General features: G+C 35.3%; 1 protein-coding gene across 3 annotated transcripts in view; it reads right to left on the reverse strand.

Moving 5' to 3' along the window:
- The window catches only part of LOC150092456 (fidgetin-like protein 1), a 222,289-nt gene that overhangs the window by 25,918 nt on the left and 170,443 nt on the right, over positions 1 to 25,928 (reverse strand). For all 3 annotated transcript variants that reach the window (XM_090415025.1, XM_090415024.1, XM_090415026.1), the window contains one exon: positions 9,838 to 9,999. In XM_090415025.1, coding sequence (XP_090271151.1) covers positions 9,838 to 9,999 — 162 coding nt within the window. The remainder of the gene's footprint in view (positions 1 to 9,837; positions 10,000 to 25,928) is intronic.

Raw genomic sequence — 25,928 nt, forward strand, 5'->3', positions numbered from 1 at the left:
AGATGTATCAACTTGGAAAAAAAAACTTGCTGATAGTGTTGCCATCTATGGTCAAGGGCGAGAACTTTTCAGACCACCTTATAGACACACGCATTTAAAAAAAAAATCCAATTGACAAGTGAATCAGATATCAATTTAGAGGATAATCAATAAAGAGCATGTGATGTAATAATCTCAACTGCTCATGCTGCCAGAACTTACTGTCTGTATGATCATATAAAGTTTAAATAAATTTAAATGGCAGAAAAATTATCATCTTTATCAGGAGGTCAGTTAAGGGCCAAAGCCAAATAAGTGAGAAGAGACTTCTACATCACCTTTAAGGAATGTAGAGAACTGACTATGACTTCTGACTGAATGTCCAATCCTTACCTTCTGTAGTGTGTCCTCTTAATAGGTATTCACTGAGTACTGGATGAACAAGGACATGCTGACAATTTTGGACTTAGCTGACCAAATTATACTCTCTATTGGCTTAAACCAGAAATACATATAATGGAATAACATGATGAAATGCCATGTTGGCTGGGGCAGCATGCAATTAAATAAGATCCCTCTGCTCCTTTTACCAGGGAACGAGGGCAAACAGTGAAAAGTCAGCTACTGGAATAAAAACTCAAACTTGGCATCTAGAAGAACAAACCCAATGTCAAAAGAAATGAAGATAGGAAACATCAATATAAGGAGTATTAATGGAAAAGAAAAAATCAAACTTGCAGATACCACATAGACATAAGTGAGACAAAGAAGGCAAAAACAGGCAATAATGATCAAGGAAAGGAAGGAGGGAGCAATAACATTCAACACCAAATATAAAGATAAACTCCTAGATTGGAAGGCAGTTTTAAGTAGAGTTATGTGGGCAAACTTCAAAATGAAGAAATGGACAATAAATTATTTGTGCCTATGGTACCATAGAAGGTTCTCTTAAGGAAGAAGTGAAGGTATTTAAGGTATTTTAATCATTAAAATCATTAAAGCAGGCAGCTGACATAAAGAAAGAAAATGTTATCCTTGTTGGAGATGTCAGAAACAGAATGGGAAATGAATCTCACCAGGCATACAAAAACATTTTGGGAAAATTTGGAGAAAAAGACAAGGCTAATAATAATAGTAAGTACTTGCTGGATGACCTCTGACGATAAGGACTAGTCATTACCAAAACTGTACTGTTGTAATTATTACGTGAGGGAGGGCATCTACTCTACAACTCTGTCTCCAACTACAACTAACCACAACTACACCAACACCATCTACTGCCCATCACCACTACCACTAGTATTCTACAGACAATCACAAACATCCATGCCCACGGTGGGATTCAAACCTGCAGCTTCACTGAGTACTAGGAAAGTGGATATGCTAACCACTTGGCCAACCAGGCCATGTTCCAACATAAAGATGTGCACAAGTTCACGTGGAGGGAAGACACAAGAAATAAGAAAAGTCTCATCAACTGTGTAATTGTTGATAGCGATATCTTAATGCTAGTTCAGGATATACAAGAGCATACAGAGGATAAGAAATGAAGTGATCATCACTTAGTTTTTAAGTAGATAAAATGAATATCACATTAAAAAAAGAACAGTATGAAAGAAAGTTTTAAAAAGAATTAAAGTTGAATAGCTTTTGCAAGTAAACCTGTGAAAGCCTAGACCCAACGTTGACCAAACTTGGAGCCTCAGGGGCAATCTCTGAAGAACATTGATTCAGCTAGGGAAGCATATGGTGAAGTTATCAGCAAGGATTGAAAAATAAGAACATCATGGTGAACACAAGAAGTTAAAGAAACAAGTTCCTTTAACTTCTTGTGTTCCAGGACTTTTCCAGGCAAATAAGTTGGCAGATGCCCTAAAAGAACACAGAGAAAAATGTAAGAAGTAAGCTATGTGAAAAAATAGCTAAACAAAAAAGCCATGGGAAGACTAATAAGAATATAGAAAATAAATATCACAAAGTTGGCAAAATGTCCTGGAAGCTTTTTCAAAAGCTTGAAAAATATGACAAAGGTGACGTGAAAACTAAAGATAATCGCATCCGAGATGTCTGGAGCAATTTATATGAAAGACTGTTAAACAAAACAAGCAGTGGTAGAAAATTTTCAAGAAAAATATAAATAGGATTACATATTAATACTTGAAATGTGGAAGAGTAGCTATAGTAGATGATATTCGACCAGAAATGCTCAAATATGGAGGTATAAAAGTTTTGCAGTAGTTACACTGCATAAGTCAGAGGGATGTTAGAGGATCAAATTCCAGATGATTCACATTACAACAAATAGTTAAAAATCATGGGAATATGACAAGGATCTGCACTTAAATTTTGTAGATCAAGAAAAGACGTGACAAGATGCCCAGCAAAAAGTTTGTCAAAGCACTAATTATATGGAACATTAGAAAGAGCAAGACACATAGTCCATATTTAGCATTGTATGTTTTTTAAGGAAATTAATATATTTGTTAATAAATAAACTTATTATCCTATATTTCGCCAAAGTGAAATCGGGATCATCAGGGGGAAATACGCTCGTATTAGACACATGCACACTTCAGTAACAAAGATGAAGAAACCAAAGCGATACAGGAGACCTAAAGTCCTACAATTAAACTGCCTATTAGCTTTGGTTGGAAGTTCTTGGTTGCTGGACTGACTGTCTGTGAATGAGAGTTTCCCATATGTGGAGAAGTCTGATACAACAATAATATTTGTTTAAGTTGGGATAGTTGATAAGATCTGCAGCTGTCTGTTCATCTTTGTTACTGAGGTGTGACTGCATGTACGTGTCTAATACAGAGTATTTTTCCTTCATAATGCCGATTTGACTTGTCAAAATATAGGATAATAAGTAAATATAAAGACTTTTTTTGGGGGGGGGGGTGTCACCCACTGTAAAAGTTCACAATTTATCAGTGGTTTTTGACCTGTTTTGCATTTATCTACAATGATGGATGTGAAAATCTCATTGCCACTCTTCACTTCTTTATTTCATTCATGTAAGACGCACATTTCAAGATAATACAACACACTAAGTTAATGTGGGAGATGATATGATCATAACTTGTTTGACAACGAGTTTAACACAGGGTTTTGTTAACAAACAACTGCAGAAACAGATCAGAGATCTGTTTCTGCAGTCTTCAAGTCCTACGAAACTAGAAGAAATAACTTGTTTAAGTTAAGGGATATTACATCCCATATAGTTTCTTAGCCGAATATAGTAGAAACTATATAAAAGTTCGGCGATTCCAAGCGTAAGCGAATACCTGGATACTGCAGCAACTGACCCTAAAGGTAGTGCAAGCTGAGGCAACTCGTGTCAAAGGTGGAGCAAGGTCCGATCACTATTCTTGATATTTACTCATAATGTGAACTTAGCTCCTAGGAGCTGTATTATTGTTCGACATTATGAGAGAAGGTCACTACCCAGACTGGTTTCAGCCTTTATTGAGGCCTCATCAGTGAGTAGGCAGACCTAGTTAATAGTTAATATCAAGTTTGTAGCGAACAGAACTTACAACCCTTCTACGAGTTTTGCCATGAGGTGTCCTAATAAATTATTAGATATATGAAGAGCCAAAGGCTTCAATTCGGCGACATATAACTTGTTTAAGTTAAGGGATATTACATCCCATATAGTTTCTTAGCCGAATAAGAAACTCAAAGAGTTTCATGCCGAATATAGTAGAAACTATATAAAAGTTCGGCGATTCCAAGCGTAAGCGAATACCTGGATACTGCAGCAACTGACCCTAAAGGTAGTGCAAGCTGAGGCAACTCGTGTCAAAGGTGGAGCAAGCTCCGATCACTATTCTTGATATTTACCCATAATGTGAACTTAGCTCCTAGGAGCTGTATTATTGTTCGACATTATGAGAGAAGGTCACTACCCAGACCGGTTTCAGCCTTTATTGAGGCCTCATCAGTGAGTAGGCAGACCTGCCTTTGTTTAATAATTGTGCATAAATTAAATTGTGGTTTTGAGTAAGGAAGTCATATCATCATGAAAGTAATAAGAACAAAATTTTTTGCCCTCTAATTTTCAATTATCAAAATCTGTATAAACTAATGGTTTCATGCTTTGTGCTACCTGTGTGTGTTTGAGAGACAGAATCACAATCACAGAAGAGCAGAATTTCTGTGCAATAGTCTTAACAACAGAGAAGACAACTGCTATTTGTACACAGGGACAAGTGAAGAGTCAGGAGGCAAGAAATGTGATATGCTTGGTATGGTAAGAAAAGAACAGTTATGTATATAGTAAATACTGAAACTGGAGAAAAACTGTGCCAGAAGGTTGGTTATTCCAATGGGCAATGCTATAGAAGTGTAATACAGTATTGTACTTTATTACACTAGGCATGTGGCTCTTATATCCTATGAAATCCACTGTGGCTGTTATTCTATTAAGTTGATTTAATAAAGTGTTATTAAACTTCTTGTGTCTTGTTTCAAAGTGTTATCACTGAGAATAAATTTTTTGGCTAAAGGCCAAGAATTGAAAATGAAATAAGAAATAATTTCTATGCAAACATTTGAGTAAGTAGAATGAAAACAACAATGCAACTGAGGAAAGAAAGAATAAAAATTGAGACCATTATGCAAAGTACCATTCTTATAGTAAAAATAATACAAAATGAAGCATGGCTACATGAGGTGATGTTTCACAAGAAGAATTAAACTTAGTTATGATATGAAATTCTTAAAAAACAATTAATATTTACAACATACTTAAAAAAGTTACTTGTAATTTGCAGTTATTTAATATTATGATAAAGTAATCATGGACAATGAAAATCTGGATGAATTCTGGTGATCGCAAATGGCTGCATATCCAGTTTTAGCAAGTATCATAATACTCGTTTAGCCTTAATTCCATTTGCTATGCTACAACCAATCTATGTAAATCTGGATTTTCAACGTTAGTCAGTGTGAGGTTTAGAAATAGAATGGCTGCCAGACACAATATTCACCTATCACTATCAAAGACTGTTCCTCAATTTTCTGTCCTAAATTGAGGAACAGTTTAGGACATCCATCTCATTAAAGTGGTTATGAGTGAATATTTTTATTTTTTATATCTTTATTAAAAATAAAGTTCATTGTATTGTTTTCATTGATCATTCATGTTCATTTTAGTGTTTGAATTTTTAGGAGAGGTGTGTACATTAAGATTACACTAAAGGGAGGTGTGATGGCAAAACGTTTGGGAACCACTGCACTAAATTAACATTACTGTAATGATAATTTACAAAGCCAGGATCTTGTGGATGAAAGGACATGCCACTTGTTACATCCATCATGTAAATACATTCTGCAGCTAGTTTGTCTTCTACGTGGGAAGGGGAGTGCACCGAAGGAAAAACCCTTACTAACACTCAATGAAAATTGAACTCTAATTGTTTAGTATTATGATAGATCAATGACGAGCATACAGAATATGTTTTAAACTACATGTATCCTTCAAATAGTTTGTGTAATTTAGCAAATGGCTAACTTACCTGAAATTAAAAACCTTCTGCTGTTTAACTTATATGTTAATGACATTGGGAAAGGTTTGACTGGTAACATACAGTTGTTTGCAGATGATGCAAAGTAAGGAAGAACTATGAGGAGTAGAGCAGGTGTTGTAGCCTTGCGAGAAGAATTGAATAGACTTGCTGAATGGGCAAAAAAATGGAGGTTACCAGTTGCAAAGAGCAAGGTTTCAAAATTCAGGAAGCACAAATGGAATGCAGAATATAAACTGGTAGGAAGTGCAGAAGATGAGCAATCTGGAAATGACAATGATGCAAAAGCCACTGATATGTAGATGTAAATATTATGGTTCCACCGTATAAAGCTTTGATCAAGCAACATATGGATTATTGTGTACACATTTGGTCACCTGATTTTCAAAACAATGAAGAAATATTGAAGATGACTAAGGCGAGTGTGGATTTCTGGAATGTTGAGTATGAAAACAGGTTGAAGAAATGCAATTCGAAGGGTTTGGTGGACAGGAGATATAACTAAGATGTATAACCTGGTAAGAACTTATTACCATATTAATGCAGATGAAGTTTTTCAAAGAATGGGCGAAGGACAAGAGGCCATCTCTGGAAGCTGGTCATCTCCTGCTGGAAGGTGAGGAGTAGTTTTTATTTGCATGGAGAGCGGTGGATGATTGGAATGCATTGCCTGAAAATGTGGTGAGTGTGAAGGCAGTGAATGCATTTAAAAAAGCATGTCATGATGAATCGTGCGTGTGTGTGTGTGCGCGCGTGCGTGATGGTGGGACCTCCCCATGATGAATCTTTGGACTCCATGGTCTAATAATAATAATACACAAATAAACTAAATAATGTGTATCTTGTTATCTTATTATATGTTATATCCAGATGAATAAAAGTTAGATATAGACCTTTGTTTTAATATTCCAGGATTTTCAACTACTTACCATCAAGTAAAAATATAATCCCGAACACCTCTATTTGTCCTGAATCCAGCTCATCTCCAAGTTTCCTCTTTCATAATTTTTTCCAGCATCTTTTCAAGTAGTCTCACATAAATCTTTTCTATAATACTCAGCAGAAAATTTTGTCTGTAATTTTTATATTGTATTATTTCCTTCTTTTACAGATGGGGCATTATGACAGCTCTACTCAAATCATGTGGAATTCACTCCACAGAATTATGCAATGTAACTTTGTTTTAAAAGAAATGTTTTGCAGTTTTTATACCTTCCTACTCAAGCATTTCTTTCCACTAGCCAGATTTCCTTTGAATGACATTATCCACCTGAAGTTTTAATATGTACTCTAGACTGCATTTCTCTTTAAAGATATTCTCTTGAATGCATGGATATTTTTTTGGAAGGAGATTACAACATAGATAATATACCAATTAAAAGAGTTTAATACTTGCAATATTTCAAGGTTTCCCAATTTTTTTTTTCCATGGCCCGGTTATTTTAATACTTCATCTTTATGACCCACTAAAATTTTTATGGCCAATAGATAAAATAAAACAGATTTGAATGTTCATAGAGTTTTCATTTATTATTATTATAATAAAGAAGCATTTACTCTTACAAAAATATAAAGAAATTAAACTAAAGCCAAGTAATTTATTAATGAGAAGTGTGATGCTGTTGTTTGTTAACTAGAAACTTCAGGTTTGGAGGAAAAGATAACTTTATTCTTAAATCCGGTTCAACTTCTAATCGGTTTCTATATTTATTTTTTAGAAAAACCAGTGTTGAAAAGCCTGTTTCACACTTATAGGTTGTGACAAAAGGCATTAGAAATTTTATCGCTTTTTTTGCTAAAACTGGGTATTCCTGAAGGCAAGACAGCCAAACTGAACAAGCACAGTGAGTGCATGGCAGGCAAGTAAAACAAATGCCAGACCACCAAACGATTCAGCTGATGGCACGGTTGCCCAACTTTTTGGCAAATTAATACAACCATATTTGTTCAGGTTAGAAGAATTCTTCATAGCCATGGCTGATTCAAAAAATAATATTTTGGATCTATAATGACTTCTAAATAGCACATCAGTTTTCTTCCATCTAATCCAGTGTGAAGGGATGTCCAAAGCATGATCTGCCAGTCCAGACTTGCCATAATAATGGTAGCAAATGTATTTTTTATGTTCTTCTAGATAGATGTTAACAGATCCTCCTGTAAGTCCATAGTAGGCCAAGTGACAGTCACAAGGGACTTTATACACTCCAGGGTATGTTAGAGGATGAAGGTTATCCTTAGGAGAGAGAGGATCAGAGTTGCTAATTTAACACGAGATTTGAATGTGGTGAGAAGGCCATGCATGGCCAGAAAATGTATATGGAGATAAAAGTTCTACATCAACCACACTGCATATTCAGAAGGTTTGATAAAATGGTTGAATTCATGACTGTAGCATAATTCTTAATAACCACCTATAAAATGGAAAATAAAACAGAATCAGAATTGCAGAATAATTTTAATTTCCCTTCAGGTAGGATTTATGCAAGCATACTTAAAGAAGGGCTAAGAAATATTACGGAAGAGATACTGGAGAAGAATAAGCTGAATTCGGGACTATCAGATGTTGTCTGATCAGATTTTTACAACAATTATTCAAAATATGAGAATATTATACCAAGAATCTATATGTAGCTTTTGTTGAACAGTAAAAGGCATATGATAAGCTGCCAAGAAAAAACCTATTCAATACATAGTGTAAAAGTGCCGCTACAGAGATCACTATATAGATTATATTTAGGTTGTTATTCAACAATTTATAATTGAAGAGGGTAGAACAAGAACAAGATGTAAATTCAAGTACATAACATGCTATCTCCACAGTTTTTCATCATTTATACATAAAGCAACATTAAACATGATACCAATATTAAGCTCAAACCCTACTTTATGCATATTTATTACTCCAAAATTAATCTACTATATGTCTTCAGGATTTCTAGAAATCTGTATATCATAGAGCAGGGGTCGGCAACCGGAGGCCTGCATGCGGCCAAAACATGCATTTATGGCAGCCCATAAAAGGTTGACCATACTTACATGGCATGTGGCCAGGAATTTTATCATCAAGAAAAGATGTTATGGACATTTTAAGAGGACATTATCTACTAGTCAAGTGCTAGATGGTTAAGTAGAGGTGCTGTGCTGAAAAGTTTTTTACTTTACGTGAAGAAATAAATATTTTCATGATGGAACACAAAAATACTGTCCCACAACTATCGGATAAAAATGGATTATGTCTCTTGCATTTATGGTAGAGATTACAACTACCATAATGAATTTAATTTGACCCTGCAGGGCCAAGGTAAATTACTAGTGAACTGTTTTCTGACATAAAAGCTCTTGAAGGTAAACTGTGTGTTGAAACATATGATGGAAGAAAATCTACATCATTATATGTTGCAAATCTGCATCTACAGTTGGATGGTAAACACAAAAGGAAACTTTTGTTGGTATTATTGAAGATTTAAAAACATTTCTTTCAATAAGATTTGTGGATTTTCATAAAAATAGCATCAAAATGCGATTATTTTTGCACCCTTTTAATGTCGACATTGATGACGTACCAAATCAACTATAGACTAAAGTTTTGGAATTACAACACAATGAAACATTAAAGAACGCATTTTCGTTAGAAAATATCCACAAATTTTATTGATGCTTACAAAAAAATTTGAAGGTTTAATCATTTTCGCAAAGAAGATGATAGTCACATTTGAAAGCACACACATATGTGAACAAGCATTTTCTGCGATGAGTTTTAGAAAAAAAAAGAAATTTTCTTCTCGACTGACTGATGAATATTTGCATGCCTCAATTCGAATTTTCATCTTAGGTTAACAAGTGGATCTAGATAATTTGGCTAAGGGAAAACAATCACAAAAGTCACATTAAGTAGGGAGACATATATTGTAATGCATAAAACTATATTACTTTGTTTTTAAGTGATAATAATTTTTCACTGAGTTTCATTTTCACTGTTTCATATCTCGTACTTTAAATATTTCTGTGTGTTTTAAGATTGATATAATAAAAATTGATAACTTAAGTATTTTTTCACTCGTTATTTTCTATTAATTAAATGCATGCGGCCCGATTATTAAAAATAAAAGTTGAATGTGGCCCACGAGTCTGAAAAAGGTTGCCTACCCCTGTCATAGAGTACATGTGCTATATATTTTAAAATTAAGAATTTCATATGGTATATATTTCAGGGAAAAAAGAAAAATCAGCCAAGGCAATGGACTATAAAATAATATAATATGTATGAATAAAATATTTACTTAAAGCATAGATCTATATATTTTTTAAAACTTTCCTTGATACTTACCAGCTGAACTAAGAACTCAGTCTTAATCCTACGAGATGATTCATGCTCTGAGTCAGATCGCTGAGTGAGAAGTGAGTCAATTTCATCAATAAATACCACAGCTGGCTGATAGCAACGGGCAACAGAAAAAAGGGCTCTTACTAATTTCTCTCCTTCTCCAACCTGATGAATTAAAGCAATATGTATTCACTTTTTCTTTAAATTTGATTAGTCAGGAAACCAAGGGAATAAACTATTAATATATCACAGTTATTGCAATCTAATAATGTCATAACAGCCTTTAACAAAAGAGCTAAGTTCAGGAAAAATCAAATGCAAGACTAAATATGAGAACAGTTCAGAAATGGTATTCCTTCCCAGAAGATGTAAAATCTTGAACTCATCCATTTTTCTTCTTCCTTCTTCTCTGTCTTAAGATTTCTTTCCCTATTATGTATTGGTCACCTATTACCTCTACCAGTTCCCCTAATGGTGAAAATCACTGTGGCTCTTTTTACTTCTTATCCTTGAAAGTTTATTTTTCACTTGGTTAGACTATAATAAATTTAGTTTAATCCTTTATCCAAGTGTGAGCAAACAGTTTGCACCTGAAAGTATCTTCAGGACTGGGGTAAGGTGGTACAACACCAGCAACTTGTTGCAAAGGTGGAGCAAGCTAACATCACTGCTATCTCAGTATCTCCCATAATGCAAAACACATCTCCTTGCGGATATGTATAATGTTATGCATTAAGGGAAGGGCCACTACCCACTCTAGTTTCGACCTTTATTGAGGTCTCTTCAGTGGGAGCCAGGCCCAAGTGGAAATACCAGGCATTAGCAAGGTCTCTACCTATAGGAGTTGCCAAACGGTGTGCCACCATTTTATTAAATTACTCTGGATTTAGAGAAAGATGTTGAAAGTTTATTTTTCATTTGGTTAGACTATAATAAATTTAGTTTAATCCTTTATCCAAGTGTGAACAAACAAAGTTTGTGCCTGAAAATATCTTCAGGACTGGAGTAAGGTGGTACAACACCGGGCAACAAGTAGTGGCCCTTCCCTTAATGCATAACATTATACATATCAGCAAGGAGATGTGTTTTGCATTATGGGAGATACTGAGATAGGAGTGATGTTAGCTTGCTCCACCTTTGCGACGAGTTGCCCAGTGTTGTACCACCTTACCCTAGTCCTGAAGATACTTTCATGCGCAAACTTTGTTTGCTCACACTTGGATAAAGAATTAAACTAAATTTATTATATTCTAACCAAGTGAAAAATAAACTTTCAACATCTTTCTCTAAATCCAGAGTAATTTAATAAAAAGGTGGCACACCGTTTGGCAGCTCCTATAGGAGGAGATGACCTTGCTAATGCTTCTGCCGGGTATCTCCACTTGGGTCTGGCTTCCACTGAAGAGATCTCAATAAAGGTTGAAACTAGTCTGGGTAGTGGCCCTTCCCTTAATGCATAACATTATACATATCTGCAAGGAGATGTGCTTGCATTATGGGAGATACTGAGATAGGAGTGATGTTAGCTTGCTCCACCTTTGCAACGAGTTGCCCGGTGTTGTACCACCTTACCCCAGTCTTGAAGATACTTTCAGGCACAAACTTTGTTTGCTCACACTTGGATAAAGGATTAAACTAAATTTATTATACTTCTTATCCTTGAAGCTTAATTTCCAAAATATCCAAGCAACAAAATCATATTTCTTGCCAGGAAAATATAGTCTCATACAGATGTGGTGGGTTTTTTCTCCCACAAACTCAAGTTTTTTGTCCCTCAAAACAGACAAACTGGCAGGAAGAACACATGCAATATATAGACATAGGACACTTCAGGAATAAGGAGTAACCAACCTATTCCATCAGATTTGGTTTTGAATACCTGCAAGGTGATGTGTGGGTCTATGAATAAGTGTAAATCAGTAAGGAACACAATGAATACGTCCAACAAAAAGCAATAAAAAAAATCATAAAACATAATAAAACCAGTTCTGTGAGAAATATCCTGGAAAAATAACCTGTCAAGAAAAACTTAACACAATTCCTTCCATCACAATGATCATAATAGACATAGCATTTGAAAGGTCAGAAGACGGAAAGTGATAAACACTCTCTCAGAATCTCTATTTTCCTCCATTTTTTTTCCTTTATTTTTCATTTTTTTGTTCTGTTGCTCAAAATTTCTTTGCATGATTTTGTTGATTTATGTAGCTGTCTTGATCAGTCACCGACTTCTGATAAACATTCTGACTTCTTTAATCAAATTGCTGTTAATATAGATCTAACAAACTGTCAATGTACTCGCTAGAATATTAGATAAGCTATTTCTCTCATTGACTTGTGATACGAATGCAGGAGAGAGAGAGAGAGAGAGTGTGTGTGTATCAGAAATGTTTCTTGAGCAAAGTGCAAGTTGTTCCAAAAGTGGGAGAACGAAGTAACTAATATTAATGATGTAAGGCAGGACAGTAAAAGTGCTATAGAGAATATAGTGGAAGGAGCAAATGATAGTGTATGAAATATAAATGAGAGTATGAAAGAAATGGCTAAAAGTAATGCACATGATGAAGCGAAAGTGAGCAGAGAAAAACAGCATGCTTATCAGTGGCGGCTCATGGCCTGAAATCGTGGGGGTGCTGCAACTTTCGAAATATACATTCACACTGTAAGTGCAGTGTATACATGTTTGGATAAAATATCAAAATTATGTTACAAAAATTTTTTAAAAAAATAAACATGAAAAAATATTGTTTATTATCAATAAAATTATACAGTTTGGTATAATTCAAAATTATTTAAAAATAAAATATATTCTTCTTGTTTTGTTTCATGAAAAAATATTGTTTATTATTGATAAAATTATACAGTTTAGTATAATTCAAAATTACTTAAAAATAAAATCCATTCCTTTAATTGTAATTAAAGGAATGGATTTTATCAATTCCTTGCATTGTCGTATAAAGTTTACTATGGAAATAGAAGAAAGCAACCAGTTATCTTTTTTAGACGTTCTCCTCATCCGGTCACCTTCAAAAATTCTTACATCTACAGTATACATGAAACCAACGTTCGTTATAGTCTAAAAGAATCAGCCCATCATCCATGTCAAAAAACAGGAATTATAAAATGCCTCATCAGAAGAGCAAAAACTAATTGTTCTACCTTTGATTATCTACAGAAAGAACTTTTTACTATCCAACAACACATGAAACTCAATGGCTTTTCTGAAAAAAGTACTCAACATCTTCTCAATTCTTATAATCCTCCACAAAACAACAAAGTTGTTTTGCGGAGTGCCAATTCGTTATATCTCCGGTATTTCAGAACCTATCACAAGAATTTTAAATAAATATGATTTAACAGCTACTTATTCACCTATTAACAAATTGTCTTCTCATTTTCCTTCTCAACTTTATCTCTTCCTGGAGTTTATCAAATTCCGTGCAACTGTGATCTATCCTATTTTGGACAGACTGGACGTTCTCTTGAAAAAAGAATCCAAGAACATCAATCCTCCATTCTTCACAACAAACCTGAAAAGTCTGGATTGGCTCAGCACGGGATTGAAACTGACCACAACATCCTTTGGTCCATGACTCGCCTCTTACATAGATCCCGTTATAGGTTTGAACGTTTGTTCAAGGAAAGCATGGAGGCCTTGCTCCATCGTCCCAACCTGAATCATAATGACTGTATATCTATATCAAAAATCTGGGAAAATCTAATCAAGATTACTCATTAATTTTTTTTATTTTTTATTATTATTTTTTTTTTAATCATGTCTTTACTTCAAAATATTCCGTTTCATACTTAGTGATATAACATCATGCGGCATGTTCTATTTTAAACGATCTATTGTTAATATTCTAGCTTGTATTTTTTATAACTATTCTTGTTATACCACTGAGGATGGTCTGCTATTTCTAGTCCGAAATATCTGGTTAATTAAATATCTTTCTTGTGTTTACGTGCATTTATCATTAAAGAGATGGAGTAAACATGATAAACACTACACTCTACTACTGGCGCAAACATAGAAACAGTGAAACTACGTGACGGACAGTGGCACATTACGGTAATAGCTCACATCTCACTATGAGGTGCATATGCTTGCGCACGTAGCAATATGACACTGTGGTAAACACAGTGCTGCTAGCATCCTTCGCCCTCCTAAGTGCTACACGATGGATTTTTTAATTTTTTTTATACAAAATAAAAGAATTGTATAGGATTGTTGATAAAATTAAATATTACAAGCAGGGGTGCTTAAGGGTCAAAGCTGTATAACTGAGAGGAGACCTCCACATAGCCTTTAAAGGATTGCGGAGAACCAAGCAGGGCTTCTGACCTAATTTCCAATCCTCACCTTCTTGTGGTGCACCCTGTTGGGTATCTACCTGGATACTGAACGAACAAGGATGGGCTGGCAATTTGGGATTTAGCCGACCAAATTGTATTCTTATTGGTTAAACCAAAATACAAAATGATGGAACAACAAGACAATATTTCATGACAGCTGGGGCATCGCCCAGTTAAACAAGGCCCCGGTTGTTTTCACCAGGGAACCAGAGCAAACAGCGAAAATTCAGCTACTGGAACAAATCTGAAAACACACCCCAAATCAACATCACCAGAGTTAAAGATCGGTACTATCAACATAAGAAGCCTGAATGGCAAAGAAATGGAGCTAGCGGAGGAATTAGATAAGTACCAGATCGACATAATAGGGGTGACTGAAACAAAAAAGACAAAAACTGGCGAGATCTTTCTGAGCAATAAATTCAAAATGTTATATTCAGGCAATGACAATCAAAGAAAAGAAGGAGTAGCAATAGTATTCAACACAAAATATGAGGCTCATCTTCTTGAATGGCAGGCAGTGTCAAATAGAGTGATTTGGGCAAATTTGTGCCTATGGTCCCACAGAAGGTTCTACTAAGGTAGAAGTGGAGGAATTTTTTGAGGCTTTAGAAAAAGCTACTGACACAATGAAAAAGGAAAAGTTGGTCCTTGTTTGGGATCTAAATAGCAGAGTAGGAAGTGACTGTCAGACATACAAAAATGTTTTGGGAAAATTTGGAGAAAAGAGCAAAGCTAATAATAATGGCAAATACCTGTTGGATTTCTGCTCAGGACATGGACTGGTTATTACTAACACCATGTTCCAACATAAAAATGTGCACAAATTCACATGGAGAGAAGAGGCTAGGAATAAGAAAAGTCTCATTGACTATGTTATTGTTGATAGTGATGTTTTCTCCCTGGTGCAGGAAACCAGAGTGTACAGAGGATTTGAAATTGGAAGTGATCACTATTTAGTCTTGAGCAGGATAAAATTGAATTTCATATTGAAAAGAATGACATGTAAGAAAGTTTTAAAGCGAATAAAAGTTGAGCAGCTCTCAGATGTGAACTGTAGACTAAAATACACAAAGATTATTGAAGAAAAAATTAAAGAGTTTGAGAACAGGAACCAAACCTTGGAGATTCAGTGGCAAGCCTTGAAGAAAACCCTGATTGATTCAGCTAGAGAGGCATGTGGTGAAGTCTGCAAGGATAGAAAAATTAGAACTCCATGGTGGACACAGGAAGTTAAAGTGGCAGTGAAGGAAAAGAAAAAAGCATATCAAAAGTTCCTGGCAAATAAGTCAGCTTGTGCTCTTAGAGAATACAGAGACAAATGTAAAAAAGCTAAACACTGCACAAAACTAGCTAAAAAGTCATGGGAGGACTTTGGCAAGAACATAGAAAATAAATATCAAGAAGGTGGCAAAATATTCTGGAGGTTGTTGAAGAAGCTTAGGAATGGGGGAAAGAATGCTGTAAAAGGAGTTAGAGATGATGAAGGTGACATGAAAATGGGAGAAAAAGATATCCTTGAAGTATGGAGTAATTACTTTGAAACACTGCTAAATGAAACAAGCAGTGATGACAGCACAGTGATATATAACACTGACCAGACATGCAGTCAGGAATGCATATCCATACTTGAAGTTGCAAAAGCTATCAAAGGCTTGGAATGTGGAAAGGCAGCAGGAGTAGATGATATTCGACCAGAAATGCTGAAGTATGGTGGTATAAAAGTCTTACAGTGGCTACACTGCATAGTGTTGTGCCTCCTTTCTTATAAATTCTTATATCTCTATATCAAGCCGTTGAAAGTGATGTCTCTTCTACATCGGTCACGCGGTATCTCTATCACACAAAAAATAGCCTCAGGGTAGAGCCAAAATGAAATGCGACTAAAGTCCTCAAACGTTACCTCTCTTAAAATCTGAAGAAATTTGTATTTTTAGACTGCGCCACTTGGAATTATTAGATTAAAGATAATAACTCAATCAAGAAGTAAGTTAGAAGATATACTCATGTGACCTAGGGTTGCAATCATAGCCTTAACCTTACTCAATTAAATTCCCACTCAGATCCGTAATAAGTTTCACAAGCGGTGCATCGAATTCTATACACAGACTCATATTTAGTTAATTTCAAGCACGGTTTATTAGCTTCTAAAATTACAGTTTACATACATGAACAATCATCACTCTAAATAGACACATTCTAATCTAAATCAATTAAACAGCTCAACTTCATCAGGTATGATCTCTGAACATAATTTTCCTCAAGTAATTCACTCACAAGATAATAATTCTTTAACTTCTAGATCACTACTAAATTCCATTAATTAATTTCCACACTAACAACTGGTAACTTTAAGCATTCTTTAACATATATTCAGATTCACTTAATTACTATTCACTCATGACTTCCCATAAAACACAATTTTCTTCAGATAATTCACACAAGTTAATAATTCTTTAACATCTAAATTGCTACTAAATTCCATTAATTAATGTCCACACTAACAACTGGTAACTTTAAGCATTCTTCAACATTCAGATTCACTTAGTTACCATTCACTCATGACTTCCTACAAAACACACGTGCTATAGTCCTGACCTATAATTGTATCTAAATCCTTCACTAACAGAGGATCCATATCATCACACACTCAGATTACATTCATTACATTACATATCATACATTCATATAAATAACAAACTTTACTTATCTCCACTTGGCGGTATCTCTAATTTTCTGCATCTGTTTCAGTCTATCTTCTGTTTCCCTCAATCTACCCCGGATTAACTTCTTCATAGTAATTACCAGCCTAGATATCTGGCGCATGCTTCTGCTGACTTTTTAACGGCATGGTCTGCCGTTACTTCCCGGGAATCTAGGACAGGGTTAACCGCGGTAACATTGTCCTAGTCTAGAGGTATTGTTCGGCCATCCCCGAACCAGCACCAGGCCATACCTTAACTACTCGAGGACATCCGAGAACTCCACACGACGAAAAAAACCAAGCGAGTGCGTCGGGGGTTCCTAACCCTTTTATATGTTAACCCTATCGTAAAAAAAAAAAAAACTTCGCTGTTCATCCGGTACCTCGATTTCTTGTCACATGACCTCACGCGTCTGTTCTCTCCTGCTTGTTTACCCCAAGCACACGACCGCTTGGGGCAACAGACTGCTTTTCCCCCCAAACTTCGAGCTCATTTTTATTTTTCTTTTACAACTTTTCTTACACTGAATTTAATATCGACACAAAACCATAACTCTCTTAATTTACACTTTATCTCTGGCAACTATACTTTATACATATTTATCTAAATTCCCTTTTTTTTTATTATAAAATCCTCCTTGAGCTGATTAATTATGTCTTTCTTCTTAAATTAATGTATTGAATATTTTCTAAATTCCAGAACGATACCTACTTAGAAACAAGCATGTTTACTTAATTATTTTCCAGGGTTTTTACTTCTTTGCTCGTTATACCATAAGTGGAAATTTAACATTCTTAACTTATCAGGGTATAACAACAGTTCAGAATGCCTGGACAGAGGGACGAATTCCAGACGATTGGAGTAGAGCTCTCATAGTACCCATATATAAAAAGGGAAATAAACCTGAATGTGAGAATTACAGAGGTATATCCCTACTGAGTGTTCCTGGTAAGATATATGCAAGTATACTTGAGAAACGGTTGAGAAGAATTGTGGAAGAAAAGCTTGGTGAAGAACAAGCTGGATTCAGGTCAAATAGAGGCTGTCAGGATCAGATCTTCACTTTATGACAAATAGTGGAGAAATCATGGGAATATAACAAAGATCTGTATTGTCGATTTGGAAAAGGCATATGATAAGGTGCCAAGAGAGAAGCTATTCAATATGCTACAGTTATATGGTGTCAATGGGACATTATATAAAGCAATATTTAGTTTTTATTTGAGTTGTAAGTCAGCAGTTAGAATTGAAGGAAGTACAGGAACATGGTTTAATGTTAAAACTGGTGTGAGACAAGAATGTACATTATCCCCTCTGTTATTCATAATCTATATGGATCACATTATGAAGGAAAGTGGTATTAAACATGATATCAAAATTGGAGATGTTAATGTCAGCTCTTTGCTTTATGCGGACGATGTCATACTTCTAAATAAATCCGCTACAAGTCTGCAAGATTCTCTGACTAAATTGAATAACTGTTGTAATAGATATGGTATGAAGGTCAGAAATTAAATGAAAAAGACAATGAAAATAGGCAGAATCATTGAAAATGTCAACTGTGTGGTAAATGGAGAACCTGTGGAACAAGTAAATTTCAGCTACTTAGGCATGATTTTTAGTGAAGATGATAAATTCAATATAGAAATAGACAACAGAATCAGCAAAGCTGGTATGGTGGGAAGTGAAATGAATAAATTCATATGGAATAACAGACAAATTAGTCGGAACACTAAATTAGCTGTATACATACAAAACAGTGTTCAAACCAGTTTTAACTTATGGATTTGAGAGCTGGATCAGAAGTAAAACACTTGACCAAAGACTAGACCGCAGATATGAGCGTCCTGAGAAAGATTAGAGGCATGAACAGATGGCATCAATGGCAATATCATATTAAAAACGAGAATATTAGGAAAGGACTTGACATTGTCAGCATCCAGGATGTATTAGCAGAGCTAATCTCAGGTGGTATGGTCACTTAAACAGAATGGGAGAGGAAAGATTAGCAAAACAACTGTTCTCTGCCAAGTTGGCAGGAAAACCCAGAGGAAGACCAAGATATAGGTGGATTGATACCTTACAAAGTGCCTTAGACGATAGAAATATAAGATCTGATAATGTTGGAATCTTGACATGTAACAGACTGATTTGGAGGAAAATTGTAGATAGGAAGTTAGTAATGATGTAAATTTTTCATAGACTGATTTGGAGGAAAATTGTAGATAGGAAGTTAGTAATGATGTAAATTTTTCATGTAGTACTATCATATCCTGTACACCCCTTGAGGGTACATGGCAGGAATTTGATGATGATGATATATCAAGAAAAACTGGGTTTTCCTGCCAACTTGGCAGAGAACAGTAAGCAGAGCTAATCTAAGTTGGTATGACCACTTAAATAGAATGAGTGAGGAAAGCTTAGCAAAACAGGTGTTTGATGCCAAGATGGCAGGAAAGAAACCCAGAGGAAGATTGTGTAGATGGATTGATTCAGTCAGAACTACCTTATAAGAACAACATGTTACACATGACAATATTGAAGTGCTTACAAGTCTCGTGCATAGGCAGTGCTACAGTTCCGCACATCCTATGCACGAGACTTGTAAGCACTTCAATATTGTTATGTGTAACATTTTGTTCTTATAAGGTAGTTCTGACTGAATCAATCCATCTACACAATCTTCCTCTGGGTTTCTTTCCTGCCATCTTGGCATCAAACACCTGTTTTGCTAAGCTTTCCTCACTCATTCTATTTAAGTGGTCATACCAACTTAGATTAGCTCTGCTTACATATTCTCGAATACTAATAGTGTCAAGTTTCTTTCTTTTCTAATATCTTCATGTTTAATATGATTCTGCCATTTTGTTGACTCTCCTAATTTGATCAAGTGCTTTATTTCTAACCCAACTCTCAGATCCATGACTTAAAAACTGGTTTGAACACTGTCTTGTATACTGCTAGTTTGGTGTTTTGGCTAATTTCTCTCTTATTCCATATAAATTTATTCAGCTGGCTACTCACCATACCAGCTTTGCTTATTTTGTGGTCTATTTCCAGATTTAACCTGCCATTTTCACTAAAAACTGTGCTTAAGTAGCTGAAATGTTTTACTTGTTCTATAGGATCTCCATTCAGAATGCCGCTGAAGTTTTTTTTTATGCTCCTGCCTATTTTCATAGTTTTGGTCTTTTTTATTGCTGATTTTCATGCTAAATTTGTTACAGCTGTTATTCGATTTAGTTACAGAATCCTGGAGACTTGCAGTGGATGTGTCTAGAAGTACAACTTCATCTGCATAAAGCAGCCAGGAGAGCTCACAGGATGACTTGGTTATTGAAGAACACACTCACTAACAGACACAAGGAATTTATCGTTCCTCTTTATAAACCTTGCTACGACCACATCTGGATTACTGTGCTCAGGTTTGGTCACTTGGGAATGAGGATGTGGTGGAAAAGATCCAGAGGCAAATGACCAAGATTGTGAGTAGTTTGCAGAATTCTCTCCATAAGGATAAATTGAGCGTTTGTGGATGCAAAAGTTGGATGATAGTCAAAAAGGAGGGGAATGTGATAGAGACATTTAAGTTAATTAACGGATTTTATAGGATTGATGCAGTGGAAATGGTTCAACATTTATCTAGAGGCAGCAGAACATAAGTTAGGTAAGAGCATGGTTAGTGAGGATTAGATTAGAGCATGGTTAGTGAATTTGTGAGGATTAGATTTTTTGTTTGGAAAGTGGTGAATGAATGGGATTAGTTGCCTGAATTAATTGTAAGTGCTTTGTTACAACAGCTATTATGTTGATAGTTTGGGTCTCCCATATGAGTCTTAGGACTCCAATGAGGTGCCCATGCAATAATAATAATAATAAATAGTCGGCAGACAAATGTTGACAACGTTCAAAAAGGAAGTCGATACAATAACTGAAGATAATTTTGTTAACATCATGTGTATCAAGGATTTAGGCCTAGCATGGCCTGTTCCAGCCTTAGAAGTCATCGTTTAAGAGGACGTCCTGTTTTCTTTTTCCTAATGGCTTGTACTTTAAGGCTTGTTTTGGTAATCTTTCTGTTTTCATTCTTTGAATGTTCCATCCATTTATGTTTATATTTTTTAATTTTTTCTATTACTGGTTCTTGGTTTAATTCTTTCATAATTTCTTCGTTTCTTTTGTGATCGAATAGGTTATACTTGGCAGTTTTTCTCATAAACTTCATTTCTGCTGTTGTTAATCTTTGTTTGTCTTTTTATTTTATTGTCCAGATTTTGCTTCCATACATTAAGACTGGGAGGGCTAATGTATTGTATACTTTTGGTCTGGTTTGTTTTTGAACTAGGTTTGGTTTAAATATAGAGTTAATTACACCTGTTATTTTTAAATATTTTGCAATTTTTATGTTTATATCTTTTTCATTTTCATATGTGATCATACATCCTAGGTAGTTAAATGAATTCACCTGTTCTAACATCTTGTTATCTATTACTATTTTAGTTCTTGCTGGATCTTGTCCTTTGAAGGCCATAGTTTTTGATTTTTCTGTTGATATTATCATACCATAATCTTTGGGTCTCATTTAGATCTAAAATAGCTTTCTGTAAGTTATCTTCAGAATTTGTAATTATTATTTGGTCATCGGCAAAGAGGAGAGTGTTTAAGTTTACTGTAGGAGAAAGTTTAATTCCTTGATGTAAATTTTTATTCATAATTTATTATTCAAAATTATATATATATATATTCAAAATTATTCATAATTTTGTTATATCATGAAATATTGCTCTTGCTAAATGCTCATATGCTGATGGTGAATTTGTTATGAATGTAGTTGAAGTTGTTGAAGTATTAGATCTAAATCAAACAAAACTTTAGTGACTAACAGCTCAAACACCATCTTTACAACACATTCTACAGAGAGGTTTATCTTCTGGATCATGTTGCAGATAAAATGATTTAAAGAGTGCCGTTGCATTCAGCTTAGTTCTTGCCAAATCAACAGACATACAAGACAATCCACAACTTGCAGTATTTGTGTTATGTTTTCTCTGAGGTAACTGTGAAAAAAGAGATATCGGAATTATTGGCTCAGTCGAGTGCATTTAAAAATGCACTTGACTGAGCCTTAACAAATGCTGATATTCCACTGGATAAACTTGTCGGTGTTGCAGCAGATTTAGCACCTGCAATGGTGGTGGTGGTGGTGGGGGGGGGGAATGCAGGATTAATTGCACTTATGAAAAGTAATCCCAGCTTTCCAGTTCTCCCTGCTTATTGCATTAGTCATCATGAACAATACCTGGAGGCCAGATATTTCGAGTATGAAGATGTTACGAAATCTGTTCTTGAAACTGTCAATTTCATATACTTAAATGGGAAGACCCACTGACAATTCAAAAATTTATTGAAGATCTCAAGCTTGAAAATCCCAGTATGTCTCTTTCTACTGCATTGTGAGGTGGCTGTCAATCAGCAATGCCTTAAATAAGTTTATGGATCTCTTGAAGCCTATTATTGCTTTTCTTAAAGAAAGAAAAGATTCTATCCTCAACTGGAAAATTATGAATGGATGCAAGATCTAATGTTCCTTACTGATATAACGAAATATCTACAAACTCTCAGCTTGGCACTCCAGAGGAAGGATAAGATTTTTTCTGATCTTATTCAGACAATTTTCAGCTTTCAGAATAAAAGAAGTTTTTCGACGGGAGATACTGTCAAAAAATTGCAATACATTCCCTGATACTGAACTGGAAGAATACAAAGATAAATTACAAGGAGTCTTGCTTCGCCTTTCTTGTAAATCCATTCATGGTTGTCCAATTTTCAAACCTATGGTTACAGAATCATCTGCTGTGGAAATGGAACTAACAGAATTACAGGAGAACCTGGGTATAAAGATGATCCATAAATCCCAGTCTACAATTGAGTTCTGGAAGCAAGTTTCAGAAATAAAATATCCTGAACTGAAGAAATCTAGTGTGCGACTCATCTCAATTTTCATCACAGAATACTGCTGTGAATCACTGTTCACTGTAATAAAGTTTGTGAAGTCGAAACATTGTGCAATCCTTACAAATCAACAACTGATGGGGCTAACTCATACAGCCTTCAAAACATATCAGCCAGATTTTCAATGACACACAACCAAGACAGAAACTCGCAAGATGTCTACTAGAAGTAAATAGGCTGATAATTGTACCAATGTCTGTTTGTGTCATAAAAATATTATAATAAGACAGTAAGCTGGTATCTGTTTAAAATATCTCTGATTTTATTGGTTTACATATTTTCCTCCATGTTTTGACCAGATATTTACTAAGCAAATAAATATCATTAAAAATAACTGTTTTTACCCCTTTTATTTCAGGCAGTTTCATTTAATATTAATGAAATGCAAATTTGCATATTTTTCTTAGATGTTTCTGTAGTTCATTATTGTATGCTCAATATAGTTAAAACAATGATCAGACCAGACGTTGAAAACATTTGGTGTGTGTGTGTGTGTGTGTATACACACACTTTGTGATTTTTGAAATTAATACAAATTCTTCTTTTGCTATGCCTTATCCTGTGTTAAACGGGGTCGGCGTTCCCATCTTTAATCTTCTTCCTCCAGGTTCTCCGGTCCAGGGCATCTGCCCGACTCCATCCTTTCTCCCTAAGCCTGCTTTCTTGTATCTTCTTACTGATCGGTCCCACCTTGACCGTCCCTCTGATGTAGTCGTTCCTTATCCTGTCCTTTTTCACACCACTCATTCATCTCAACATCCGCATCTCCGCCACCTCCATCTTCCTCTCTTGTGCCTTTGTTATAGGCCACATCTCCGTGCTATGGAGCATCGCCGGCTTCACCACCCCCATCTTATACAGCCTTCCTTTCATCTTACAACTCATTCTCTTGTCGCACAGGACCCTGCTCATCTCTTCCTCCAGTTCATCCAGCCGCATGTTATTCGGTGCTGTATTTCCTCATCCAGGTCACCATTCCTCTCGACGACGACCGACCCGAGGTACTTGAATTTCTTCCCTGAAGTTAACCTTTCACCCTGGAGTCATATGACCATATCCTCGTCACTCCCTGTTGATATATATTTGGTCTTCACCCGGTTAATTCTCATGCCTCTCTCCTCCAATACCTTTCTCCAGTCTTCCAGGGTCTTTTCAAGCTTCTCTTGGGATGATTCGCAGAGAACAATGTCGTCGGCAAACATCATGCTCCATGGCGCCTCCTTCTTGACGTCCTCCACTAGTACATCCATGACAGGTCAAAGAGGTAGGGGGCTCAGAGATGAGCCCTGGTGGAGCCCTACGGCGATGGGGAACCCCTCTGTCATGCCGACACTAGATCTGACCTGAGTTTTTGCTCCCTCATACATCTCCTTCACCAACACCCCCTTCTTCCTCATACACCTCCATATCTCCTGCCTGGCCACTATGTCGTACACCTTTTCCAGGTCTAAACAGCTTAAAAACTACATACATGAATAAATATTTTTTTATGTACATGTAACAATAAAAATGTGTGTAATATTCATTAATCTTGCAGCTCTCAAACATTCTAACTTGTGGCTCTTATGATAAGCAAGTTTGGCCACGCCTAATTAATAGTTGTTTCACTGATACCAATTTTATAAATAAAAGTTGAACGAAAAAATTGCAACTAACATACTGTATGTATATATGGAAAACTAAAAATGCACCCAACTGACATGGAAGTGACATAACACACAATAGAGCATGTTCTCACGTGATGCAAAATGCACAAAATTCACGTGATGTGAACATGTGAAGTGATAGTTATTAATCCAGAAACCTTGCTTTAGAACAAAACAAAAGGTCCTGATAAAAACAATTTCTTTGGTCTCTGTGAGTTTGCTATAGTAAGAGTTGACAATAAATGTCCTAGCTACTTAATTAAAGGAGCAATAGCTGTGAATAATAGCTGACTCACTGTATTTCATTGAGTAGAATCAAATTACCAATCGGACACCAACCGAGAAATGATACTGGAGGTCATACTCAAATAACTACACTTCAAAAGAGTTTTAAATACCACATTACATACTGCGGCAAGCTTATATATGAATGTGGTTTCAATACTGTTTCCATTAACAAATTATTAATGAAATTTAATTTAATAATAAAACACGTACCTCTGTTGAAATATTCCTGAATGTTAATGATGTCAAGTTCTTTCCTAATATCCTCATTGTGAACATGATACTGTCAGTGATATCACGTGTTCACTCCCCAAATCCTTCTCAAAACTTTCACATCTGTGGTCTCCAGTCTTTTGATCAAGTGTTTTATTTCTCACCCACTTTCAGATGCATAAGTTAAAATTAGTTTGAACACTGCCTTGTATACAGCTAAATTTTGACTAATTTCTCTCTTGTTCCATATAAATTTATTCAGTTGACTTCCTAACATAACAGCTCTGCTAATACTGTTGTCTATTTCCATATGTAATTTGCCATTTTCACTAAAATGTTTGCCTAAACAGATGAAATGTTTTATTTGTTCTATAGATTCTCCATTCAGGATGCAGTAGATGTTTTCAATGTTTCAGCCTATTTGCACCATCTTTTTATTGCTAATTTTCATATCAAATTTATTACAACAGTTATTCGCTTTAGTCAGGGAATCCTGCAGACTTGTACTGGATTTATTCAGAAATATATCATCTGCATAAAGTAAAGAGCTGAGATTAACATCTGCCATTCTGATACCAGGTTTAATAACAATTTTATATGATATATGCATATATGATGAATAACAGTGGAGATAACATACACCCTTGTCTCCCAACTGACTTAATATCAAACCATCTTCTTGTACCTCCTTTAATTCTAACTACTAACTTACAATTCAAATATAAACTATGTATTGCTTGATATAACTTTTCTCTTACTACATCATATGCCTTTTTCAGATGTTGAGAGCCTTTTTCAGATCTACAAAATTTAAATATAGATCCTTGTTATATTCCCATGATTTCTCAGCTATTTGTCTTAAAGTAAAAATCCGATC

Source organism: Typopeltis vanoorti, chromosome 26, assembly GCF_054136105.1.
Source record: "Typopeltis vanoorti isolate ZY-2024b chromosome 26, IOZ_Tvanoo_1.0, whole genome shotgun sequence".
Lineage (NCBI taxonomy): Eukaryota > Metazoa > Arthropoda > Arachnida > Uropygi > Thelyphonidae > Typopeltis > Typopeltis vanoorti.